This window comes from Drosophila mauritiana, chromosome 3L, assembly GCF_004382145.1.
Source record: "Drosophila mauritiana strain mau12 chromosome 3L, ASM438214v1, whole genome shotgun sequence".
NCBI lineage: Eukaryota > Metazoa > Arthropoda > Insecta > Diptera > Drosophilidae > Drosophila > Drosophila mauritiana.
The window spans coordinates 7433647-7458215 of record NC_046669.1 but is presented as its reverse complement, the minus strand read 5'-3'; the positions used below and the strand labels follow the sequence as shown (position 1 = coordinate 7458215).

Below are 24569 nucleotides of genomic sequence, written 5' to 3'. Positions count from 1 at the left end.
CAAGATAGTTAAACCGATTGATTCGCTTCCACAATTGAAAGACGATAAGATCCCAACCTCAGTAGGAGACAAGGCACCAAAAGAGTCAGTAAAGCCTATGTTAAAGGAGTATTCGGACGATGAAACTGATCACGAAATGGATATTCCCAAGCCACAAGACAAGCCTATTAGCCACCCAACTTCTTTGGTAACTGGTGTTACAGGTGGTGGGGTTAAATCTCCTCTCCATCCTGAAGAAAAACCAAAGTCGCCTGAGAAGAAAGACGAAAAGGTCCTAGCTAAACCAGACGACAGTTCCAAGTCGGTCTTTGAGACTGATAAGCCCAGTCCTAAAGAATATTCGGACGATGAAACCGATGACGAAATAGATTTTCCCAAGCCACAAGACAAGCCTTTTAGGGAAGCAACTTCATCAGTGACACCCTTCACTACTATCCCTGACGTAAAGGCCAGAGATGTTATTTCCTTCAAGGCAGAAGAAAGTTCAACAACAGTTCAAACAACTATTAAGTTAGCAAGCACTAGTATAACAACAGAGGATACCAAGATAGTTAAACCGATTGATTCGCTTCCACAATTGAAAGACGATAAGATCCCAACCTCAGTAGGAGACAAGGCAGGAGACAAAGAGTCAGTAAAGCCTATGTTAAAGGAGTATTCGGACGATGAAACTGATGACGAAATGGATATTCCCAAGCCACAAGACAAGCCTATTAGCCACCCAACTTCTTTGGTAACTGGTGTTACAGGTGGTGGGGTTATGTCTCCTCTCCATTCTGAGGAAAAACCAAAGTCGCCTGAGAAGAAAGACGAAAAGGTCCTAGCTAAACCAGACGACAGTTCCAAGTCGGTCGTTGAGACTGATAAGCCCAGTCCTAAAGAATATTCGGACGATGAAACTGATGACGAAATAGATATTCCCAAGCCACAAGACAAGCCTATTAGCCACCCAACTTCTTTGGTAACTGGTGTTACAGGTGGTGGGGTTATGTCTCCTCTCCATTCTGAGGAAAAACCAAAGTCGCCTGAGAAGAAAGACGAAAAGGTCCTAGCTAAACCAGACGACAGTTCCAAGTCGGTCGTGGAGACTGATAAGCCCATTCCTAAAGAATATTCGGACGATGAAACTGATGACGAAATAGATATTCCCAAGCCACAAGACAAGCCTATTAGCCACCCAACTTCTTTGGTAACTGGTGTTACAGGTGGTGGGGTTATGTCTCCTCTCCATTCTGAGGAAAAACCAAAGTCGCCTGAGAAGAAAGACGAAAAGGTCCTAGCTAAACCAGACGACAGTTCCAAGTCGGTCGTTGAGACTGATAAGCCCAGTCCTAAAGAATATTCGGACGATGAAACTGATGACGAAATAGATATTCCCAAGTCACAAGACAAGCCTATTAGCCACCCAACTTCTTTTGTAACTGGTGTTACAGGTGGTGGGGTTAAATCTCCTCTCCATCCTGAAGAAAAACCAAAGTCGCCTGAGAAGAAAGACGAAAAGGTCCTAGCTAAACCAGACGACAGTTCCAAGTCGGTCGTTGAGACTGATAAGCCCAGTCCTAAAGAATATTCGGACGATGAAACCGATGACGAAATAGATATTCCCAAGTCACAAGACAAGCCTATTAGCCACCCAACTTCTTTTGTAACTGGTGTTACAGGTGGTGGGGTTAAATCTCCTCTCCATCCTGAAGAAAAACCAAAGTCGCCTGAGAAGAAAGACGAAAAGGTCCTAGCTAAACCAGACGACAGTTCCAAGTCGGTCGTTGAGACTGATAGGCCCAGTCCTAAAGAATATTCGGACGATGAAACCGATGACGAAATAGATATTCCCAAGCCACAAGACAAGCCTTTTAGGGAAGCAACTTCATCAGTGACACCCTTCACTACTATCCCTGACGTAAAGGCCAGAGATGTTATTTCCTTCAAGGCAGAAGAAAGTTCAACAACAGTTCAAACAACTATTAAGTTAGCAAGCACTAGTATAACAACAGAGGATACCAAGATAGTTAAACCGATTGATTCGCTTCCACAATTGAAAGACGATAAGATCCCAACCTCAGTAGGAGACAAGGCACCAAAAGAGTCAGTAAAGCCTATGTTAAAGGAGTATTCGGACGATGAAACTGATGACGAAATGGATATTCCCAAGCCACAAGACAAGCCTATTAGCCACCCAACTTCTTTGGTAACTGGTGTTACAGGTGGTGTGGTTAAATCTCCTCATCTTCCTGAGGAAAAACCAAAGTCGCCTGAGAAGAAAGACGAAAAGGTCCTAGCTAAACCAGACGACAGTTCCAAGTCGGTCGTTGAGACTGATAGGCCCAGTCCTAAAGAATATTCGGACGATGAAACCGATGACGAAATAGATATTCCCAAGCCACAAGACAAGCCTATTAGCCACCCAACTTCTTTGGTAACTGGTGTTACAGGTGGTGGCGTTAAATCTCCTCTCCATTCTGAAGAAAAACCAAAGTCGCCTGAGAAGAAAGACGAAAAGGTCCTAGCTAAACCAGACGACAGTTCCAAGTCGGTCGTGGAGACTGATAAGCCCATTCCTAAAGAATATTCGGACGATGAAACTGATGACGAAATAGATATTCCCAAGCCACAAGACAAGCCTATTAGCCACCCAACTTCTTTGGTAACTGGTGTTACAGGTGGTGGGGTTATGTCTCCTCTCCATTCTGAGGAAAAACCAAAGTCGCCTGAGAAGAAAGACGAAAAGGTCCTAGCTAAACCAGACGACAGTTCCAAGTCGGTCGTTGAGACTGATAAGCCCAGTCCTAAAGAATATTCGGACGATGAAACTGATGACGAAATAGATATTCCCAAGCCACAAGACAAGCCTATTAGCCACCCAACTTCTTTGGTAACTGGTGTTACAGGTGGTGGGGTTATGTCTCCTCTCCATTCTGAGGAAAAACCAAAGTCGCCTGAGAAGAAAGACGAAAAGGTCCTAGCTAAACCAGACGACAGTTCCAAGTCGGTCGTTGAGACTGATAAGCCCAGTCCTAAAGAATATTCGGACGATGAAACTGATGACGAAATAAATATTCCCAAGCCACAAGACAAGCCTATTAGCCACCCAACTTCATTGGTAACTGGTGTTACAGGTGGTGGGGTTAAATCTCCTCTCCATCCTGAAGAAAAACCAAAGTCGCCTGAGAAGAAAGACGAAAAGGTCCTAGCTAAACCAGACGACAGTTCCAAGTCGGTCGTGGAGACTGATAAGCCCAGTCATACAGAATATTCGGACGATGGACGGAAGGGAACCGGTTTGTCTGGCATATGTCCCAAGAATATTATACCTTTTATGACAGAGGAAATTTCAGCCTCAACTCAAACCAACTTTAAATCAGAAAGCTCTATTAGAGCAACGCTTGATACACAGATATCTAATCCAATATCCGATCCAGTTCAGAAGACTTTATTGGTAACTCCTTTTATAGACGATCAGGGTATTTCTCAGCATTCTGGAGAAAAGTCAAAAACAATCAGCCCCATTTCACAGAAATGTGAGACTCAGCTAAGCTATCTAGATCATCAATTAGGCGTTGATTTGGTTTCTGATATCGAAGAAAATCGGTCTGTTCAACAGATTGTGGAGGATACTATCAGGGCTGGTGATGCTGAAGTACAAAAAATTGTTGACGAAACACTCAAGAGTGTTCAGAAAACTAGAAATATTAGGGAACAGGTTGTAGATGAAGGTCGTTCCGTTGAAGAAATAGTTGAAGATACACTTAAGAATGCAAAGTTCATTCCAAATATTTCCATGGAAGATAAACTCTATTGCGCCCAGGTTAAAGAAACTGATTCACAAGAAGTTCGTCCCGTTGCTTACTTTGTAAATTTAGACGATGAACAGAAATCAATAGACCCAGTTAAAAAGGTACCAGTTAGATCACAACCGAAAAAAATAATTAAGTCAGAGACGGGAAAAATATTAGAGGATTCCTCTGCAAAACCAATGAATAAGTCAATTATTAGCAAAAGAACACTCACGGTTAGGGAAAAGCCTAAGCCCAAGCCAGTTTCTCCAGCAAAGACTACTACTGTCAAACAAATTCCGATTAGAAAAACAATAACCACTGACAAATCAAAACTATCAAATAAGACCGAGTCACGACGTTCAGTCACAAGCTCTACTTCAACAACTACCAGTTCAGCTTCCGCTACTAGTCGTGTGATAAGTGAAATACACTTCGAGAGATCATCAAGTCCTGCTTCGAGTTCCATTTTCTACGAAAGCCAACCGCAAGGTGAAGGCAGTCGTTCTACCACCCCAAGACCCAGGGTTAAAACTGATGTGACGCGAATACCCTACAATGCCTCACCTCGATCGTTTAGTCCACAGTCAAAGCCCACAAAGACAGATAAGAAAACCGTAAACAAAAGTAAAACAACTGCCACTCATTCTACCAAAGAGCTTACAGAAAAGAGTTCCAAAAAGACTGAGCGAATTGCCAGCCAAGAGCACGTTGAGAAGCGGAAAACTCCGACACCGTCTGCCACCCACAGATACATGCAACCCACCCTGGCCCACAGCATGAGGTACGGTTTGAGTGGCGATGGCGACATTGGCCAGAATGTCAGCTTGGCATCTCCAAAGTCGCCGGCACCACCCAAATCGCCAACTCCGGCCCTAACTAAAAGTACTCGAAGATCACAAACTGTAACAAGTGCCTTGACAAAGTCCACAACCCAAATAACGAAACAAAAAAACTCGATTGCTGAACAGAAACCAGCACAGCCCCGTTCCCAGATTAAGAGAGGCTCACAGAGCGATAGCAAGGAATCCCTAATGAAAAGCACCGATCGCCTATACAAACGACAAACATCCAAGGAAAATAAGCTAGCAAACGTGATAGGCTCCAAGAGCCAAGAAACCAAAAGCATGAAGACACAATCAGCTAATTCAGCCAAGAAACTTGTCTCCAAAACTTCCATAGAAACCGACAACAAGCTTCTGAAGAAGACCACAGCCACTATACAGCGCACTAAAGTTCCGATTAGCGTGTCTTCCAGTGCAAGGACTGCAGCAAAGCTAAGCAAGAGTGATGACACCGTCAAGAGACCTCAGGTAGACAATAAGAAACCAGTAAAGCGAACGGTAAGCAAAGTAAGTGAATCCAGTGGCACCATGACCACCACAGCGACATCGACCAGAATCGTGGCGAGCTCCATGGAGCCAAGGCTGCAAAAGAAGATGAAGGACACGATGAACGAGTCGAGTTCGAACTCGGGAAGCGGCACCACCAGTGCCAGCGGTTCTTCAAATAGTACGCGACGAAGTGTGCGATCCGTTAGCACGGTTAGCCGCAAAACGGACAAGGACTTGACCAACATCCGGCGAGCAAGTGGAGCGGTTGTTTCGACATCGACCGTACGGGTGCACCGGGAACCAACAGCAACCACCAGCGCTGTTAGCACCGTGCTCGTTGATGACGACTGTGAGGTGATAACCATACGTTCCATTAAATCAAGCGATAGTACAAAAAGTTCTACCTCATCATCCTCCGGTAGCGGCAGCAACAGTCGCAAGGTGCTAACCAGCGAGGTGTTCACTAAAACCTTCGGCCCCGACAAGCCGCTCGAGGTGGTCTACCGACAGCCAGAGTTTGATGTAGAACACCACACGATCATGTCTGTGCGTCCACCCTCCGCGACAAGCAGCGATCAGCAGAGGTGCATTAACGAGTTCGATGTCAGTTTCATCGACACCACCGACTCCAGTCTCTCGGACTCCGTTGCCTTACCCATGTTAGGCTCCGGTGATCCTGATCGTCTGCTGGCCGCCAGTCCCGGCTCGCCCAAGCCCACCCGCAGTCCCCTGGCCCTTATTGAGGAGACCCTCCGTCGCCAGCAACAGCATCACCATCATCAGCAACACCACCACCACAGTAGCGGTGCCATTGCTGCTGCCCTTGATCCTTCTCTGTCGATGCCTGTGGCTTTTGGAGAGAGTCACCTGGAGGCGGAGGTAGAGGTGGAGAAGGGCAGCATTTCCAAAGGTAACTATGGTACTTATATTCAAGATACTTGTTAGGTCGAGATCACAATGATACTTAAGATAAGCTTAGCTGCGATACCCATCATATCTAGGGCTTAGTTATCAAAATGCAACTTTTCTTATTGATATGCCTATGTATGAAATGCTTTCACTTAACCCATTTTTAACTTATTCTCCACAAATAGCAAACATAAAAAATTAAAGCCGTCAAACTCAAGCCATAATACACAATAGCAAAGACCCACCAACTAAAGCCTAACATAATGTCCAAGAAACTCCCAACTATATCCGTAACTGCCGACAAGCGATCCACCCATTCCGACTTATCCTCCTCATCGTCATCCCACGACACAGATAGCAATGACATGGACTATGGGCGCAATGGCGGCGGGGGCGTAACCGATGTCGAAGATTTCGACAGTCAGGTGGAGGTACTAAAACCAAGCTCCCGTCGAAATTCTTGTAACTCCTCCCTGAAGCCCAAAGCTCATCCCAAAGCGAATATGGGAGACAACGATGTGACTGATGTGGAGGACTACGATACAGAATCGGAAGATGATGAGAAGAGCACAGCATACCCAGAACTAAAGCTGTCGCTAAGAGAGTTTCTCCAACAGGGACTCCAGAACCAAGAAGCCGTCGATAATGATGCCAAGGAGAGCTGTGAAATAAAAGCCGGAGATTTCGTGCAAGCACAAAACCTGAATGGTCTGGCAGACTATCTGACTGATTGCGAGGACTACGACACCGATTCCGAAGTTGGATTTGGTTGTGAGAAATCAGTATGCGTTGACCTGGATCAAGCTGTGGGAGATCAGGGGCGCGTAAACATAGCAGATGGCGAGAAGAACCAAGACGACTCCGATCAATATGAAGATGTTTCTGTGATTAGTGATATAAGCGATTTGGCCTCAGCCATGTCCGATTGCACAGGTATTGCGGTGCGTGGCATGTCCGAGGATGAAGTTTTGGAGGTATCCGATAGTGGTCACGAAGAGGTTTGCAACATTGCCTGTTCCGAATCCGAGTCTGAGTCTGAGGGCGCAGCTGCTTTGAGCCAGAGTGCAAGTGAGACTAGTTTTCCACCTATTGATGTGGCCTTCGTTAGTGCCAGCGGACAGCCACGTCGAAACTCGAAGTGCAGTATACCCACGCCTGGACAGAAAAATTTCCTTCAGCTGGCCTCAAAAAACGAAGAGGTTTTAACTGACGTTGAGGGTATCGACGACTCTGCCGCCGAAGATAGCTTTGACAACGAGGAGGAGGACGAACAACCCATACCACGTGCCATAATCCTTGCGTCTGGCGATGATGGGACCTGCCTTACTGATGTCGAGGACATGTTCTGTGAAGACAGTTCGCTATCCACCAGTGGTGAACCGGAAATTCGTTCAATCTGCCACGAGGTCTTACCACTGCCCCATCGCGAAGTAGTGGAACTGAAGGAGGACAAGTACGGGGACACAATAACCAATGTTATGCCCATGGACACCAACTACGAGTTTGGCATTTACAACCACCTGAAGGATATGATTCACACCGATTCCGAGGACTATTCGTGTGCCGATGAGTGGAGCCTTCAACATTCAGTTGCTGAGGATGCAGCAATGGGAGGACCGAGTCTAATTGAAAACGAAGTAATTGTATCCAATGAACTATTGAAACAGCAGCAAAACAAGCGTCTGGAGGTACAGACCAATGCCGAGTCCGTAACAGATGTTGAGGAAATCTTCGTGGCCGGAATAAATCGCCGCAAGAAGTTGAAGACCCGGACTCTAAGCAAGGGCAAGAATAAACTACTGGACGCCGTGAAGGGCAAAGAGGATGGAGTCACAGACGTCGAGGATATGGACCTAAGTGAATGCGGTTTACCTTTGGGCGTGAAGCGCGTGGAGCAGCTGAAACAACAGGCAAAGGGATCAAATGCGGACAAATCCTCAGAATCAGAGGATGTATCCACCGATGATGTCTCCGACATCTCCGATGTCTCCGACGTACCACCGCTATCGACAGGTGATAGAACCAGCGGCAAGACAAAGCCACAACCGCATCACTTCCGTCTGCTTAAGGATGATATGATAAATCAGGAACATACCGATGTTGAGGACGTTCAATTGCCCTCGGATGCGGAGGATGCTCTGGAACCACCGGCCGTTCCAGTGGCCAACAGCAACAGTAAGGAGCTGAATGATATGTTGAACGAGAGCTATACGGTGGTGCACGAGAAGAGTGGTCGCTGTTTCAACAGCGAGGCCGAGAAGCTACATGCTAAAGGCGTCATCCGAGATGCCCATACCGACGTTGAGTATGTTGAGTCTGACGAGTCAGCCGCCAGGGGAGGCAACTAGCGTGCTGCCCGTGTCCTCAGCCAATCCGACTCGAGTCAGTCCCAAGCTGTTGCCAAAATATATCTCAACAATAGTTAATAAGTGTTCATAGATACGAAAACCCAACACACACACTCTCAAGCATTTTGTAAGTAAAGCCAACAATTACCAAACATTTTCGTTAACGTTCTTACCACAATAAAAGCAGCAAAAAGCCTTAAATCTACTCGCATCGCTCCCATACGACTAACCTCTGTACCCGTGCCATACTAACAAATTTCTAGCATCACCTATGCGTCGTTGTACTAACACTCACTATCTATTGTAATTCCCCAATCGTACTTGATGCTAACTAAAGTGATATTTCAAATTCGTTTCGTTTGTTCTTGTTTCGATTGTCTGTAAATCATTCATTATCATTTCGTTTGTAGATTAATATAACGTAGTTCTAGGTCACTTTTGTGTTTGTTCCTCGCATAACTGGAGCTCGTCTAACATTGGATTTATTTATTGCAGAAACCCTTCAGGAAAGAAAAGTAGACCTATCCAGTCTGGACACCGCAAAGATCTCACATGAAATTGGTATGTTTTAGTTCACTATACTTAACTTTTGCTTGTCATAATTATTGTAATACATAGTGCTTCATTAGTATGCCAAATTGATCAGTTGTTCGTATTTGTTTCCTAAATGCAATTAAAGCTCATTGACAGCGGAATTATGTTTGATATAATCTTATGACTCAGTGCCTCAGATCTCGCTCACATCACCAATCAACCTCACCGCCATCAGCTATCACACATAATCCTCCACATTCTGCTCGCTTCTCATGCTCTACATGATTTCCAAAAGCTTGAACTTACTTTCTAACGCGCTCTCACTTTCTATTTCAATCTGTCCAATTTCTACCTACCATTGAACTGTGCAATTGTCTTCCAGGTGATGTTAAAGTTGGTGGTGGTGATGATGATAGTGATGGCGAAGGTGGAGATCTTGTGGCACGCATTCGCGAGGAAGCCAATATTCTGGTGGATCGCGTACTTGAAGAAAGTGTCGAGATCATTGAGAGTCAAGGCCATCAGGCCAATGGCCACGAGATCGCTAAGCTGGACTACAACTCAGAAAGTGAGAATTATGCCATCACATGCGACGATATCGGCGGCGTCGATGTTATCAAATCGCCCACCATTGAGTCCATGTCGGGCAAGTCGTTTGACGACAACATGAGCTTCACCGACGAGCATATACATTTACCCTTGCATGCCCAGAACACGACCACCACCATGACAACGACAATTACCACTCAGTTCCAACAGCAGCAGTCCCAGTCTGCTGTCCCAAGTACATCGGCGGCAAAAGGTAACATACCAAATAGATATGAGGTAGTCCCAACGCTAGCCTAGAACTTAGGATAGTAGCTTGAGGCGAATTAGAACGCATAGTGTTGATTAGTCCGTTGGCTATAACCGATCTCCTGAATTGTTTGCTTTTTGCTCCCATTCCGCCTCCCATGTGACATGTACCATATAGATCCGGTTGCAGTTCTCGAATCCGTACCCGTATCATTTCCAGTAGCGAGTAGTCGAAATCAGGCTGAAGACGAGAACGAAACGCGAGCCAGGCGCATTGATCGTAAGATCGAGAAACTATCCACGGACATGGACGATGTAAGCGCTAAGTTCGATGAGGCGTTTGAGATGTCGGTGCCCGAGGACGAGATCAGCGCCCTGCAGGGCGACTTTTCCAAACTTAGCTGGGACGAAAGCGTTTCGCCCACGACCAACACCATGGCCGATATGGCACAAAACCAAATAACTCCCGATAACGATATACAAGATCTCATCGCAGGTACCCCAAGCAAAAGCGAAGCGCCTAGTAATAAGCTATGATTTTCCTTTTCCTTTGCCTATTTTAATGCCGTTGACAGAGCAAAAAGACTCACTCTAGTTGTATGTGCTGTATCCTTTTGATTTGTGTTGTCCTAGCGAAATGGCAGATACAAAATCGCGGCCAATGATTACTTTTTGATTGTTCAAGTTGAGCTCTAATTGCATTTAAATTTTTTAATTCATTTTGTACTCATATCATATGAAATGTGCATGCTCTCCTATACTAACCTATACTACCTATCTATCTCTGTGAACTTGTGTTTCCTATGCTAACCATACATATACTTGAATGCATATGCCCTTAACTCACCTACTCTATTTCCTGTTTCTATCCCGTAATCGTATTTACTCTTCCTCATCTTTTGTTCTCGACTTTCACAACACTTTTAAAATTGCTTTCGTTTTCACACCTATTGTTTTGTAGAAACAGGCGGCGATTTACCAAACTCAAGTGAAACCGATACCACTCCCGTACCACCGTCGAAAGAATCGGAAAGCAAAACCGAAACTGAGCCGGCGGTAGTAACCAATGCATTCACTACCACCAGCCACGATACACCCACACCAAAACCAAGAGTACTCAAAGCAAGCTCCCCCGTCTCCGAAGGCACCGATAGCACTACCATTCCTGGCCCAGTGCCCAAGCCCGAAATACCGATTGATATTAGTTTTGATGCCACCGCACCGGTTCCAAAGCCGCGTGCCCCTATCAAGCACACGGAACCTTTTGAAAACCTGGCTGCCCTAGCTGAACAGTCCGATAGCATTAGTCTGAGGAGTTTTGAGCTCACAGAGGACATTTCCAAGACGGACGAGCCCTCCACAGAGCTCTCTATTCGGTCCCAGCTTCGGGACATAGTCACCACCACCACTGTTTCGGAGGACCACACCGAAAGCTTCGAGCCAACGAGTGAGATTTCTGTCGATGATGCCGACACTGAAAAGTCTGAGGGTGCCGAAAAGACCACTAGCTTTTATATTGGGGAATCAAGTCGTAATGTTATCATCAAGACCTCGACGAGATCTGCAAGTGTAACACCGCAAGAGGAGGAAGCTCAGGGCGAAATTGGAATTGATGCTAAGGATATTTCCCTAATGAAGGAGGTCTCTGTTGACTCTGACGAAGCCAACGATGTTTTCAAAGAGTTTATCACGATGAAGCCAGAAGATCCTACAGCAATGGACAGCAAGATAACCAGACAAGGCTCGGAAACTCGGAATGACATACTTGAATTTGAGAATGCTGATAAGGACAAGACTGCAGAGCAAAAGTTATCCAAGGTAACGACCGAGGAGAGCTTGACCACATCCACCGGATCCAGCGGTCGAGCCATCATTGAAATAGCTCCTTCGAGCAGCGAAGATCCTGATGAGTCCAGTAAGGAAATTCCGGAAATTGTAAATACAATCTCAGAGAAGGCAGCCTCCACTGATAAGTTTGAATTGCCCTTAGAAAAAAGTGAGTGGGAAACATCAGAAAAAGAAATCCCAACTGAGGGCAAACCAAAAGTAGTTCACTCGCCTCAACAACCCCAAGAAGCCAGCATGAAGAGTACGCTGGATAAGTTTCACGTAGATGAAATTCTTGCCGAAGGACAGGTATCAGAGGATCACTCCAGTAGTGATCACAAGTCGTTTAAGGAGGAGAAAGACTTAATCCCTTCAGAACTTGGATCGAGTACCGTGCCTCAGGAATACACTTTTGCAGTTGAGAACGAGGACATCTCTTCATTCATAGGCATACCAGAAGCAAGCATGCAGACCTCCACTTTGGATAGTACACAGCCTCCAGAGGGTCTGTTCGACACCACAATCAAGGAGACCCTCAATAAACAAGCTGCCATGGCCCATTATGCCCAAGATGTCTTTGGCAGAGGGGAAAGACGCGATGACCTAGGTTTCATTTCCACCGGCACAGCCGAAGAGTTGAGCTCCATGGAAGAGCACGTGGCAAAGGAGGAACAAGCCTCATTGGGCTTCATTTCCACTGAAACCGCCGAGGATTTCAGTTCCATGGAAGATTATTATTCCGAGAAATTGGCCGTCGCAAGTGTGGTTGCTGATGAGGTTGCAACCGAAAAGTCCTTAACAACTAGCACTTTTGAAGAGCTTTCGTCTGATCAATCCATGAGACCAATTGATGTTGTGGTTCATCGACTTAAAACCGAGACATCGCCGGATTCCATTAACCGTTGGTCTATTCCCGATGTAGACACCTCCAGCTCAAGCGAGAGCTTCCACAGAAGCTTCGACAAGACTCAAAGTCGACCTTTGTCTTCAGACTTGGATAACCTAGTGACCACCACAGGCACTGGTACCTCAAGTGATTACCAAACCGCAAGGGAATTCACCACCACTGGCCGCACGGAGGGAACCGAATATATTAGTGCAGTCAGCACACTCGGAAGCAGTAGCTTAGATTCACAGTCGGAGACTTCGGCCAATTTGGCCAGCATTGATGTGTCCGAGCTGTCGGAGACGTTGGTGGCCTCCTCTGCCGAAGTCGATGCTTTTGAAGCCGAAGAGATGTCGCGTCTGCGCGATCTTCAAGCTGATGACGAGGACAGTGATGAGAGTGTAGAACTTCCGGGAACTGCCTATCCAACTAGCGAACAGCAAAGCCTGATGAAGCGCTCCCAGGAAATGATTTTCAAGCCAAAAAGTCTGGACGAGGAGCCCTTGCCCGTAGAGGTGGCGCAAATCGAGGAATATCCCAAGCCAAAGGAGGCAGAGCGCACATGGGGCCTGGCCTATCCTCTGGAGGACAGCAAGGTGGATAGTCCGCGGGAGAGTGAAAAAGGCGAGGACATTCTGTTGTATCACGGAGATCCACGTCGGTCCATTGACGAGTCCAAGTTGGCCTCTAGCCTGGACGAAGGCAGTATTCTTTCCGTGAGCATGTCAAGCACATCCAACATTGATACCGTTGTAGAGAACTTTGATGATATTATTGGATCCGCCGGATCCTCTTCATTGACCGGTATCGAGGGTTTCCAGTACGGCCATGACGAGTCTATTCCATCTGCCTCAGTGCCGGAAGATGCCACATTCATGCTGGAAATGGAGAGCAAGGAACATTCACCGCAGGATTCTAATGCCAGTACTCCCCCGGGAGGGGAATCAAAACGCCGGGGTCACAAGCGAAATGAGAGCATTTCGGGAGATGCCTTGAAAAACTTGGACAAGGAAGTTGCATTACTGGGTGAAGGCAAGGAATCGGAAAGCGAATCTGACACGGATCCCTACGAATCGGAATATGCCCGCCAGTTCCGTTCCCCCAAAGAACGAAAGAGCAAAAAGAAGAAACAGGCGGCAGCCGAAATGGATCATAGTGGCGAACTGGAAAAGCGTCCATTTACACCATCCCAGTTGGTAGCCGAGGTTATCGTGGAGGACAGTATCACAGAGGAGTTAGAGGCAGAGGCAGCGATGATCGAGGAGCGCCGCCCTTCCCAAAATATGCAGGACTATTCAAACATTCCCGACATAATGGTCACGGAGGACATCAAATCGCCCATTCTGGAGGAAGAGACCGACGAGTTTCCCGAAAAAATACTCTACAAAGTGCGCACCGAGGAGGAATTGCACAAGGCAAGCGACACCTCGGTATATCAGAAGGCTAAGGCCGAGGAGAAGGAGCAGGACTTTCAGCGACGAGTGCAGGAACAATACCGCCAGAAGCTCGAGGAACTGAAGCGCGCCGAAGTTGGAGCCGAATACGATGATCGCAAGGCTCCTGATTCACCAGACTCCTTTGAAATGGTCGAACAACCCGATATCTCGGATGAATTCGTTATTATCGAGGAGGTGGCCAAGGAGGCCAACGAAGTAGATCTGGGCGGTCAGAGCATTAAGATTAAGCAAATTAAGTACGAGCAAAAGCACGACGAGGATGTTGAGAAGATCATCATTAAGTCAGCGCCTGCGGATCCCAAGCTCGGATCACAACTCTACAAGGATGACCTGAACTTTGAGTTCGAGGAAAGTCCTCCCACTGGAGCCAGCAGTAGTAGCGAACAGCAGGAGGAGAGCGATTCCAGTGAAACGGCAGCTGCCAACAAGCGCTGGGTTGAGATGCAGTTGACCGACAACCAGTTGCGATATCCTTATGATTTAGCCGGAGCCGTATTGGAGGACATTAAAGAGGAAGACGGAGAGTTCGAGGTGGGCAGCAGCCGTATCAGCAGCTTCAAGGATTCCTTTTCGAGCACCCCCGAGTACGATGTGGCGGCACGGCGATATCATTCACGTGGCGAGCACGACGATGTCTCAATGAGTAGTCTGCAGGAGTTTGAGTCCCTGGAGCAAGCCATTTCCCTAGAGAACCGAAATCGCACACACCAAGGTTCCACTGATTCGAGCAATGGAAGCTTCACCCGCCGATATGTGGTTCGTCACAGTGGCAGTGGAACTGCACCCGGTGACGATGTATCGGTCTCAAGTCTCAAAGACTTTGAAGGTCTCGAGAATGCCTGCATCGAAGCCCACCTGATAGAGATCAAGGCCAGGGAGGAAGCTGCTCTACTTTCGCGCTCTGATGAGTCTAATAAATCCAATGGCAGCGATAAAGGAGCCACGGGTAATGTTGTGGTGACCAAGGTTACCCGCACAGTAACCCGCACCGAAGTGGTGCCCTCAAGTCAAGTCGAAGCCCTGCTGAAGCAGAAGCTGGAGCGGGAGGAAGGATCTGTTCAAGGAAGAGTCACCGACATGGGCACCACTGAGTTGGATACCAAGTCTAAGATCGACAGCCAGGATTCCGAAAAGGATAGCATCGATAGCATGGAGATCAGCAAGAGTCATGACATGATGACCAGCAGCATCGAGAGCTTCGACATCTCCAAGGACGCCACCACGAGATCAGACATTGATTCCCTGGAGATCGACAAGCGACACTCGCGACAGGAGAGCATAGAATCCTTCGGCGACGAGCAGTTGGATCTCATGACCAAGTTCGTTAGCGGCGGAGGAGTGACACTGGGTGATGGACTGACCACCACCACGACCACGACTACCACCAGCACGGATGCCGATGGACACGAACACACGGTGACCAGGGTGATAACCACAACAACAAATGTGGGCGGTGGCATTCAGGAACTTCCAATGGATGAGTCCGGCATGTCAAAGGACGTGTCGGTGGATTCCCTAAACATGTGCGTGGAGCAAACAACCAGTTCGGCTGGCACAACGGCCACCTACCAAACCAGCGCTGGTAACTCCCAGATGTCCGGGAGCGTAACCAGCTGTGCGTCCAGCACTCTCATGGAGGATTCGTTCCCTGGTGTGGGTGGCATGTCGTCGTCGCAAATGTCGGCCAGTTTTTGGTCTCACGATGAATCCACGGTGGTCGAGGACGAAGGACGCGATCTCGCCAAGAAGCCACAACAGGGCCACTAAACGCTGGACGGGATTAGGAGAGAGAGAGAAAGAGAAAACGAGAGGGAGAAGAAAAGAGATATATATATGAGATGTCACACGTAATCCCATATGAAAATGGGGCTTGAACGGTGACTTAGAATATTTGGCTAGGTAAGCATCACACGGCAAGGCTGCGCGGCTTTTCGTTTTACTTTTGTTTTGTGTCTTTACTTGGTCTTCGATTTAGAAGCAGAGCTCAACTTTGACAGAGAAAAGTAATACTCGCCGCTCCACTTAAACCAAATGGTTATTAAACAATTTATTTTCGTTATATTTTTGCAGACAAGGCGCTCTTCTAGACGCAGCACCAAATGCAGGAATCTCTGGACGAGGAACGCATCTTTACCGGCTCTGAAAACATCACCGATTTCAAATCGAACAGCGAGAGGGATTTATTAATTAGCAAATTTGACATTTTCCATCTACACACAGACACACACACACACACACACATTTTTAATGATATTGAAGTGCATACACGAGTTTTTAAAGGCAAATATATATATTTTATATATTTATAAAAACTATAAAATCGCAAACATGAATACGAATATGAATATATGGCAAGCATTAGCCATTCAACGCATTTTCTTATTGGCTTTAATGTTTGAAAATTAATAAAAGTTACGGCAAAAACAGAAAATCTTTGTGCTAGGCGTTGTAATGGAATACACCTTTGCTTTTAATTTGATGTAGTTATTATATATGTACATGTACGAAGGATACTTATTATTAAATGAATCGCTTATTATTGTAGTTTAATTTAAGCAATTATACAAACGCATGTGAAAAAGGGGACGCAATGAAATAGTTGAAGCGTGGCAAGTGAAATGCTTTTAAAGTCTCATTTTTTTACAAGAACCAAGCAAATTTTTTCGCTTGCATATTTTAACAGTGAAATATACATAAATATACAATCTGAAAACCAGTGCATAGATCAAATTTAAAGCATATACAGACAAGATATGAAATTAATTCGCATAGAAATACAACAAAAACAGCCATAAAGTGTATCGCTAATTTTCGTAATGCACATCTTGCGTGTACGAGTATTCGTCAAAGAACCTACTTATTGAAAGGATTTAAACGTTTTAGCATCACCACTGTAATGGAATATGAATAAAACTAATATTTGTGTTAAAAACATACAAGAAATATTAAAAAAAAAAAAAAACATTATTGTATTGTAAACCCACACGCGTATGAATAACCAAATAAAATGCTTAATACAATTTTTGATTGGATTTCAAATGTATGGGTATGGGGAATTAATATCCGAAAAACAGATATGGGAGAATTTTTAATTCTGAACTGGCATTGTAAGTATACCGGAAATACAGCTTTGCTAAGATACTTTTTGTATCTATTTTTTATCTTTACTTTTTAAAAGTAACGATTCCGGTACTATTTGGCTTACTTTGGGTTACTTAGGTATAAATTTGATATAAACCCCAAGTTTAAAAAAAATTTAAAAAAAATTAAACAACTTAACAGAAAAATATTTCAAATAAAATAGATAGATAGATAGAAATGAAGTATTCAATATGGGCACACCATATTTTGCCTTTTTAACTAACCACGGTATTAGGTTACTGTGTTATATTACATCTTTAGTTGAAAAGTTATGAGGTTAAATTTTTAAATTTAAATACTTTCTGCCTTAAGTATTTAAATATATAATTTAAAAAAATTGTTTTTATAATAATGTGGTATAAAAGTGGTATTTTTTGGAAACGACATTGGTGGTATATTACGGTATTCAATTAACGGCCTGTTCGTATGTCATTTTTTATCGTCGTCGACGCGGTCACACTGAATCGGGCAACATCACGGTGAAAAAAGGGAAGAATTGGGGAAAATGTGGTTTTCGGTCAAGTGATAGCCGCAACGCAGATGAGCTGGGCCGAGGAAAAACCGATAACCGAACCGTGAAAATCGTCAACTGGCCGGAAAACTCCTTGGCTGAGCCCTATGCAATTCCTGGCCCCAAAAACTTGTCGACGTTCGGCTGTTTTTGTTGTTGTTGCTGCTGCTGCTGCTACTGCTTGCTGATGGCTGCATTTTCGTATTGGCATCGGATTTTTCTTGGGTACCATTCGACGTACATATAATCCGTGGGTGAAAATCCAGAACCGATTGCTGATGAGAGGCTGATGAAAGAAACGCAGTAGATACAGCAATCCGTCGGATATTTCTAATTATACAACGCAGCCCGTAGCAAAAACGTATTTTCACCCGAAGATCCGAAACTGGTTATACACACATCGCAAGGAACACGGGAGGTTGGGAGGGTGAGTAAAAATCGATTTGTTGCACAAAACACACGACGAGTGGGCGAAAATCGGGGGCCGAAAAGTGGGGTGCGGCTATATAGCTGGCATAGCTATAGATTCTAGGTCGACCTGGGATTATAGTACAATATCTGGCCATCTTTTTTCTTGCAGGCTGCCCCATGGACAAAATCAAGTTAAAGGTTATTGGCGTGCTGCGCGAACGCGATGGTGGAAATCGTAGTGGTTCTGGAGGTTTGGGTGCAACTGCTGGAGCAGGAGCTGGATCTGGCGGAGTTACGGCAACCGCAGGTCATCAGTTGGCCTCCGCAGGAGGAGCGGGCGTGGCGCAGCCCTCGATTGGGGTCACACAGGATAATAACAACGAAGGCAACGCCCCGGCAGGTGGAGGAGCAATAATCGAACCCCAGGCAACGGGAGGAGCCGGGCCATCTGGTGGAGTTGGTGGCGCCGCTAGAACATCGGTGCTATCCAGACCGCAGACCTCCAAGATTAGCGCTCTAGACCTGGCCGGCATACTCAACACGCGGAGAAGACTCGAGTGGACCAAGGAGTGGCTGCGCAAGAACCAGACCGAGTTTCTCAGCAAGGAGAATTTACTAAGTGAACTGCAGTCGCGCAAGGATGAGTGCTATCACTTGAATTACTTCCTAGCCATAACAGAGAGCCAGTTTCGGTATCTAGTGCAAAAGCTGGAGCCCATCATTAGCCAGTATGCTCCGCAACGCAAGAAGAAGTCCTTCAGCGCCGAGGAGCGACTGGCCATAACGCTCAAGTATTTGGCAACGGGTAAGTATACGGACGTACCATCACGTGCAACTAATATATTCATTTCTGCCCCTGCACAGGTGAAGTACATTCTTGTCGAAACTACTGCTTCCGTGCCTCGAAATTTGTGATAAACGAAATGATTGCCAATATCTGTCTGGGCTTCTACGAGCACCTCAAGGACCAATACGTGACACTACCAAAGACTGACGATCAGTGGCGCAGCGCCGCCGAGGAGATGGAGCGTAAGCACAACCTGCCCCACTGTGTGGGCAATCTGTTCATGCGCAGCATCCAACTCCAAGGCTCTGGGACCGGTTCGAGTTCCGGGGCGGCGAGCAGCGCATCCGCCGTTGGCGACGATCGCAAGCGCGCGACCGTCATCTTCACGGGCATCGTGGATGCCGACAACAATTTCCAGTACGCAAAGGTGGAAAGGGCGGCGAGCAGCCGGCCCAATGACATCTATAACCAGACCACTGCCGTCGAGCTGATTAGGCACAAGATGCACGCTCTGGAGGAACAACAGTCGGCGGAGATGGACCGACAGGGCTATTACTTCGCTGGCGATTCGGTACTGCCAGCCACCTCGTATCTGGTGACCACACGCAACCTGCCCAAGGATCGGGCCGTACTGGAGGCCCTGGAGCAGGTCAATGCCCATGCGGATCAAACGATGCGGATACTGTGCAACATGTTCCCCATTCTGGCGCAGCCGCTGCGCATCAGTGACAAGCACATCCGCGAAGTGGTGCTCGGCTGTGTGGCGCTGTACAATTTCCTGCGCAAGACGGACGACTCATTTCGGCGCACCAGCGACAGCATCGTGCAGCAAAGGGCAGAGCAGCAGCAGCTGGCCTACAGTGTCGATAGCGACGAAATTGACGACGATTGCATCATGCTCGCCACCGAGGAGGAGTTACGCGAACGGGCGGAGTTCACGCCCAGCGTTGGACTGACCACCTGCTTCCAGCCGCTGTGTACGCAGCGTGGCGAGACGCCCGAAGGTCTGGCTAAGAGGGACTGGCTGCTCCAGCTGGACTTTGGCCAACAGAGCGGCAACGGAAGCGGTATGGGCATAGGAATTGGCAATGGTAGTATGAGCGGAAACGGCGGCATGAGCGGCAGTACAGACAGTGCGAGCGGCAGCTCAAATGGGAGTTTATATTAGTGCAATTTACCTAAGTACTTTACGAATTTTGTATAGTTCCTTGTTTTATATTTTCTAAATCTGTAATCTGTAACAGCATCTGTTGCCACGTTGCCGACTTTTGTTTACCTCTCTCGTTTGGCGCATTATCTACTGCATACCATTGCGACTACGACTACGTTCACGTTCGTTCCATCTGCGTTCCGTGCTTCATCTAGGGTTCTGTATAGTTAGCTTAGTTTCTTGCGGAAGTTCCGGTTCGGTGAATGATGCTATGTGATGTCTCAAATCTCTATTGTGGCCCAGTGCACTGCTCCTGGGGAGCGGCCTGCCTATTAAACGGGTCTGGCAACAAACAAAAAAAAGAAAAAAGCGGCAGCTGACAAAAATGTGCGAAGTCGAAGAAGTACATCGGAAACAGATCAACAAAATTAAAATTTTAGTATTCGTATTTAAGCAAAAAAACAAATTATACATAATTATATTTACAAATAAATGTGTAAGGAGTGGTCTTTACGTGTCGAAACCTTATGCAATGCACTCTATATTTCACATATCTTCCGACCAGTTGGGCCACTGCTGTATCAGAGCGTAGAGTGCTTCTCCAGGACTCATGGTAGCACTGACTTGGCGATGGCCCAGTAGCTTATAGCCCTCCACCAGCTGAGCCTGTTTGACAGCCTGCTCCAGCAGCTCCTTGGCGGCATCCAAGGCCTCTTTGTTGGGCGCCCGTTTCTCGAAGTTACCAATAAACGCGATGCCCAGGGAACCATCGTTATTGGGACCGGCAAAGGCTCCTCTCTGGCTGGGACTTCTGCCTTCGTATACCTTGCCATTACCGCCGATCAGATAGTGGTAGCCTATGTCCGAGAACTTTTGCTTGGACATCTGGAAGTTCTGCAGATTTCGCATGTGCTGGGAGCATGTGACATCATCCGCACAAGCTCCTCCAGCTGTATGGGCGATCACAGCCCGAGGCAAGGGAGTTTCCATGCTGTCTATGGTTCCGTTCGGCGGTTTGGCATTCCACTCGGCCCTCGTCACGATCGGTACTTCCCCCTGGACAGCGATTGCTGTGAGGCCAACGATGAGCAAACCGATCCAAGTCATTCCACTTGCGTGTCTGTCAACTGACTGGGCTGGAATCTTATGGGCTGCGGCATCTATTGCCGCTGATAAGGGGAGTGCCCCCAAGGAGATAGTCATCCGACCCCAAATATGAATGTAGAATACATATATGAGGGGGATTTTTCTTGCCAGTGATAGAAATTGACAGAGAGTAACCATTATGAGAATAACTAACATAGCAATATATCATTCTTTCAGAAATTTTCTATATGGGTAGAATTGCCTACCAAATTCCCCGAATAAGGGGATTTTTAAGAATTATTTGTTATAAAAAGTTTAAAATGTACATAGAACTTAAATCACTTACCATGTTCTTTGTGAATTAATTAATAAAAACTTGCTGCTTTGGTTTATTTCATGGTTCTTAAGTATTTTACACTAACACTCGCGAATCAGCAGATGTAGCATTTTTACAGCACGTTAATTTTACTTTGATATTTTTCATTGACGGAATGTAATATCTTCGTATATTTTACCGGAACACTCAAATTTAATTAGTTATCTGACACATCTGACACAAACTATAATTTAAACGCGCTATTTTTACGCGTTTCATTAACCGTATTAATTTGATGCGATCGAATTACGCGTCGAATTGCGTGTAATATGGACAATAGAAAAGAAGCCAAAAGAGTAAGCATTCGCGCAAGTGCCGCTATTTCTAGCTTGTAAGCCTGCTTTCGAACAAGAAATAACTGTAATCACTTGCCTCTCCGTAAACAAACGTAAGTGTTTGATGCGATCGAATTACTCGCCGAATTGTGTGCCATAACCAAAGAAAGAGCGTGCTTTCGCGCAAGTGCCGTTATTTTCGGATTGCTTTCCTTAATCGAATATATTTCGGTCTCTTCTTTTGCACCAGTTCTGTTTGTTTAGCGTGCGTGGAAGTACGTTTTGTGTGTATACTATTACCTCCTTTACTTATTAAACTAACTGTAATCAGTTATCTTTATTGTTAGATTCTACACAACGCCAAAGTAGAATGATTTTTTACATAATTCGGTCAGCTTAAAACAATTGTGAAATACTACGTAGTAGCGAATGAATGAATAAAGCAAAGCTATGGTTTCGGTTATTTTTTTGTTTTTTCTTTATGTGTTGTGTGTGTGTTTGATACAAATGTATGTATGTATAAATACATGTGCATACAATAGTGAAATGCATTACTTGAAGCCTGTATTCTTGAAAGATAAATATGATTATATATGTATGTAGATATGTACATACACAGAAGGTAAGGTAAGTAAGTTCTTAATTTTTACCTAATAAAAATAATTGGCTTGAAACAAATGAACGCATAATTTGGGAAGTACATACTGAATTATACAATTTTAAATTGCAATTACAATCTGAACATCTATCTAACGGTACTTTCTGCGGATATTTCCCTTAAATGTATTGAGGCCCCTCGATATATCCCTATTTTATGCCAGTTAATACGAGCCCACAGAAACCTCAACTTGACACAGATGTTCTAGGCAGTGATTTAATTAAAAAACTTTTGCAATTAAATGCAAAAACTGCAAAAAACAAAGCGGAGTGCAGGCCATTAAGCGCCCAAAAAGGGCGTGATGAGGAAGTGAAGTCGCAAAGTGACAACGAAAATGCAAGTAAGCGCCCTCAATTAAAAGCCAAAATGAATATAAAATGCGATGGAAAAGGGTAGTCAGTTGTAGGGGAGGGGAAGGGGGGAGGTCGAGCTAAGCCGCAACAACCAGAAAACCCGAAAAAGCCGGGCTAAAACCAAAAACCGAAGCCAAAACTATGCGCGGCTGGAAAAACCAGCTGGTGGCGGGAAAAACTCGCCGTTAACTTGAATTTAAGTGAGTTCTGAGTGCAGAGCACCCTCTCGCAAAATCTGTATTGTAAGGTTATTTCAATTGTTTTTTATTTCGATGCAGTTTTCCAATGTCCTGCAGAGAAAAACATATTTTTTCGCCGCTTCCAATTGAGACTCAATTTAATCTGTCCCCGCATTTGGATGCAATTTCTGGGGCGCCAAGTTGGCTCATTTGCAAAATTGTCAGATTTATTTCGCTAATTGCTGCTCATCCGTTTAATTAAAATTAAAAGAACTTGCACAAGTTTAGGGCGAAAGTTTTTATGCGAATTCACTGGAATCGCGCATTGGGCACGTTTAGTTTTCGTTCGCTTTCCCGCCTTTTGCATTTTCCTTTTGCATTTTCCACTTTACCCACTGCCGTTGGCACACGAAGCCATCTATTAAATTGCAGGGCAAACTTGGAGAACCCATGATGTTGACGTTGGTGATGGTGTTGGTGATTATGATGTTGCAAGATGAAGAGTAGGCCTTCCATTTCTGGACAGCAAACAAATTAAACTGCAGGCTCCGTTAAAGCTGTCGCAAATTCCCAAAAGGTGTCAATCGTGCAAGCCCGGAAAGTTGTGGCTAACAACAGCAACAATTTGCACGCAATTCTGCAACATCTGCTGCCTGCCACGCCCCCCCATTTCCCCCAATCGACCGCCCGCACCCCAAAGGCTTTTCCACGAAACAGGAAAGAGCAAAAGTTGCCTGCAACTGCAACCACAGTGCGGATTTGGATTTCGAGTAACTTTGCACTGCGGATTGACACCTCCTTCTGCCTTCCGCCCCCCGCTCCCCGCACACCGCCCCCTTTCGAATTTCGAAATTGGGGGGCGTGCCAGTTTGGGGACTAGGAGGCGACATTTTTATGACAACTTGCTTAAATTCCATAACAAGAACGCGAGCAGAAACCGAAAACTTATTTCGTTTACGAGTCGCGCAACTTGTGTCCTGGATATTTTCGCAGGCGCTGCCGTCTTATTCGCTAATGAATAAAGTTCCCGGCTATGAATATGCACATCCTGAATTCAGGACCTTAACCTTAAAGTTTCTTTGAACTTTCGCTTAAACAATGATTGAAATTTAGACATTAAGCTAAATATGTTGTACAAATAGAGACAGTCGGTAGAACACAATCATTTTGGGCACTTAAGTTCATTTTGCATTTCCTAATATAGTAGTAATACCATAGTAGTAAAATAATAGTAAAAATAGTAGTTTTAACTTTAATAGCTTTATTATGCAATTTACTTAAGTGTAGGAAATCAAATGCTTTAAATCATAAATAAATGATAATCATAATATTTTAAGGCAATCTAATCTAGTCACACAAATCAGTGATTATTCATAAATAAATTTAATGCTCAGTAATTCTAAGAGCATATTTTTCAATTGAATCTAAATATCAAATTTAACTAAAACATGCTTTAATTTGTGTTATCCAAAGCGCATTGGGGCCTAATCTCATTCTATAAATTTACGGTTTTATTAAGATTGGAAAATTGCACTATGCATTTGCAATTTATGCATCGCCATTTGGTGGTGAACCACTTGATTGCCGATTTTAATTGCTACATAAATAGGCTTTAATAGTTCGGACTATGATATTTGAAAGTTTGTTTCGCTTTTGACTTTTCCCCATTTATTATATTATAAGCTGCAGTCTTTTGTGGTTACATCTGCTCTTTCCGATGTTGCACTTTTGCTCGCCGCAGTATTTGCAATATGCAAGGCAAGTTATGCGCAACAATAT

General features: G+C 45.3%; 4 protein-coding genes across 20 annotated transcripts in view; 3 read left to right on the top strand and 1 right to left on the bottom strand.

Moving 5' to 3' along the window:
• LOC117140948 (ankyrin-3) overlaps positions 1-16885 on the top strand; it is a 55023-nt gene extending 38138 nt beyond the window's left edge. For 6 of the 17 annotated variants that reach the window (XM_033304149.1, XM_033304148.1, XM_033304166.1 and 3 more), the window contains exons 16-20: positions 8860-8925; positions 9281-9700; positions 9872-10189; positions 10655-15762; positions 15934-16885. In XM_033304149.1, coding sequence (XP_033160040.1) covers positions 8860-8925; positions 9281-9700; positions 9872-10189; positions 10655-15630 — 5780 coding nt within the window. In that variant the 3' untranslated portion in view covers positions 15631-15762; positions 15934-16885. Of the gene's footprint in view, positions 1-640; positions 2138-2365; positions 6018-6201; positions 6278-8859; positions 8926-9043; positions 9253-9280; positions 9701-9871; positions 10190-10654; positions 15763-15933 lie in introns of those variants that run through there. The other 11 variants (XM_033304150.1, XM_033304151.1, XM_033304158.1 and 8 more) reach the window with 6 other exon arrangements.
• On the top strand, positions 6258-9297 carry LOC117140953. Its single transcript, XM_033304172.1, has 3 exons — positions 6258-8491; positions 8860-8925; positions 9281-9297. Exon 1 carries the CDS (start codon positions 6280-6282, stop codon positions 8362-8364), a length of 2085 nt encoding a protein of 694 aa, XP_033160063.1. The 5' UTR covers positions 6258-6279; the 3' UTR covers positions 8365-8491; positions 8860-8925; positions 9281-9297.
• Positions 16886-17439: 554 nt separating the features above from the next.
• On the top strand, positions 17440-20290 carry LOC117140954. The gene is made up of 3 exons (XM_033304173.1): positions 17440-17942; positions 18096-18731; positions 18791-20290. The coding sequence occupies exons 2-3, from the start codon at positions 18104-18106 to the stop codon at positions 19879-19881; spliced, it is 1719 nt and encodes a 572-aa protein (XP_033160064.1). The 5' UTR covers positions 17440-17942; positions 18096-18103; the 3' UTR covers positions 19882-20290.
• A 1-nt stretch (position 20291) lies between these two features.
• On the bottom strand, positions 20292-21004 carry LOC117140960 (peptidoglycan-recognition protein SD). The gene has a single exon (XM_033304180.1). The coding sequence runs from the start codon at positions 20968-20970 to the stop codon at positions 20410-20412; it is 561 nt and encodes a 186-aa protein (XP_033160071.1). The 5' UTR covers positions 20971-21004; the 3' UTR covers positions 20292-20409.
• Positions 21005-24569: the final 3565 nt, after the last annotated feature.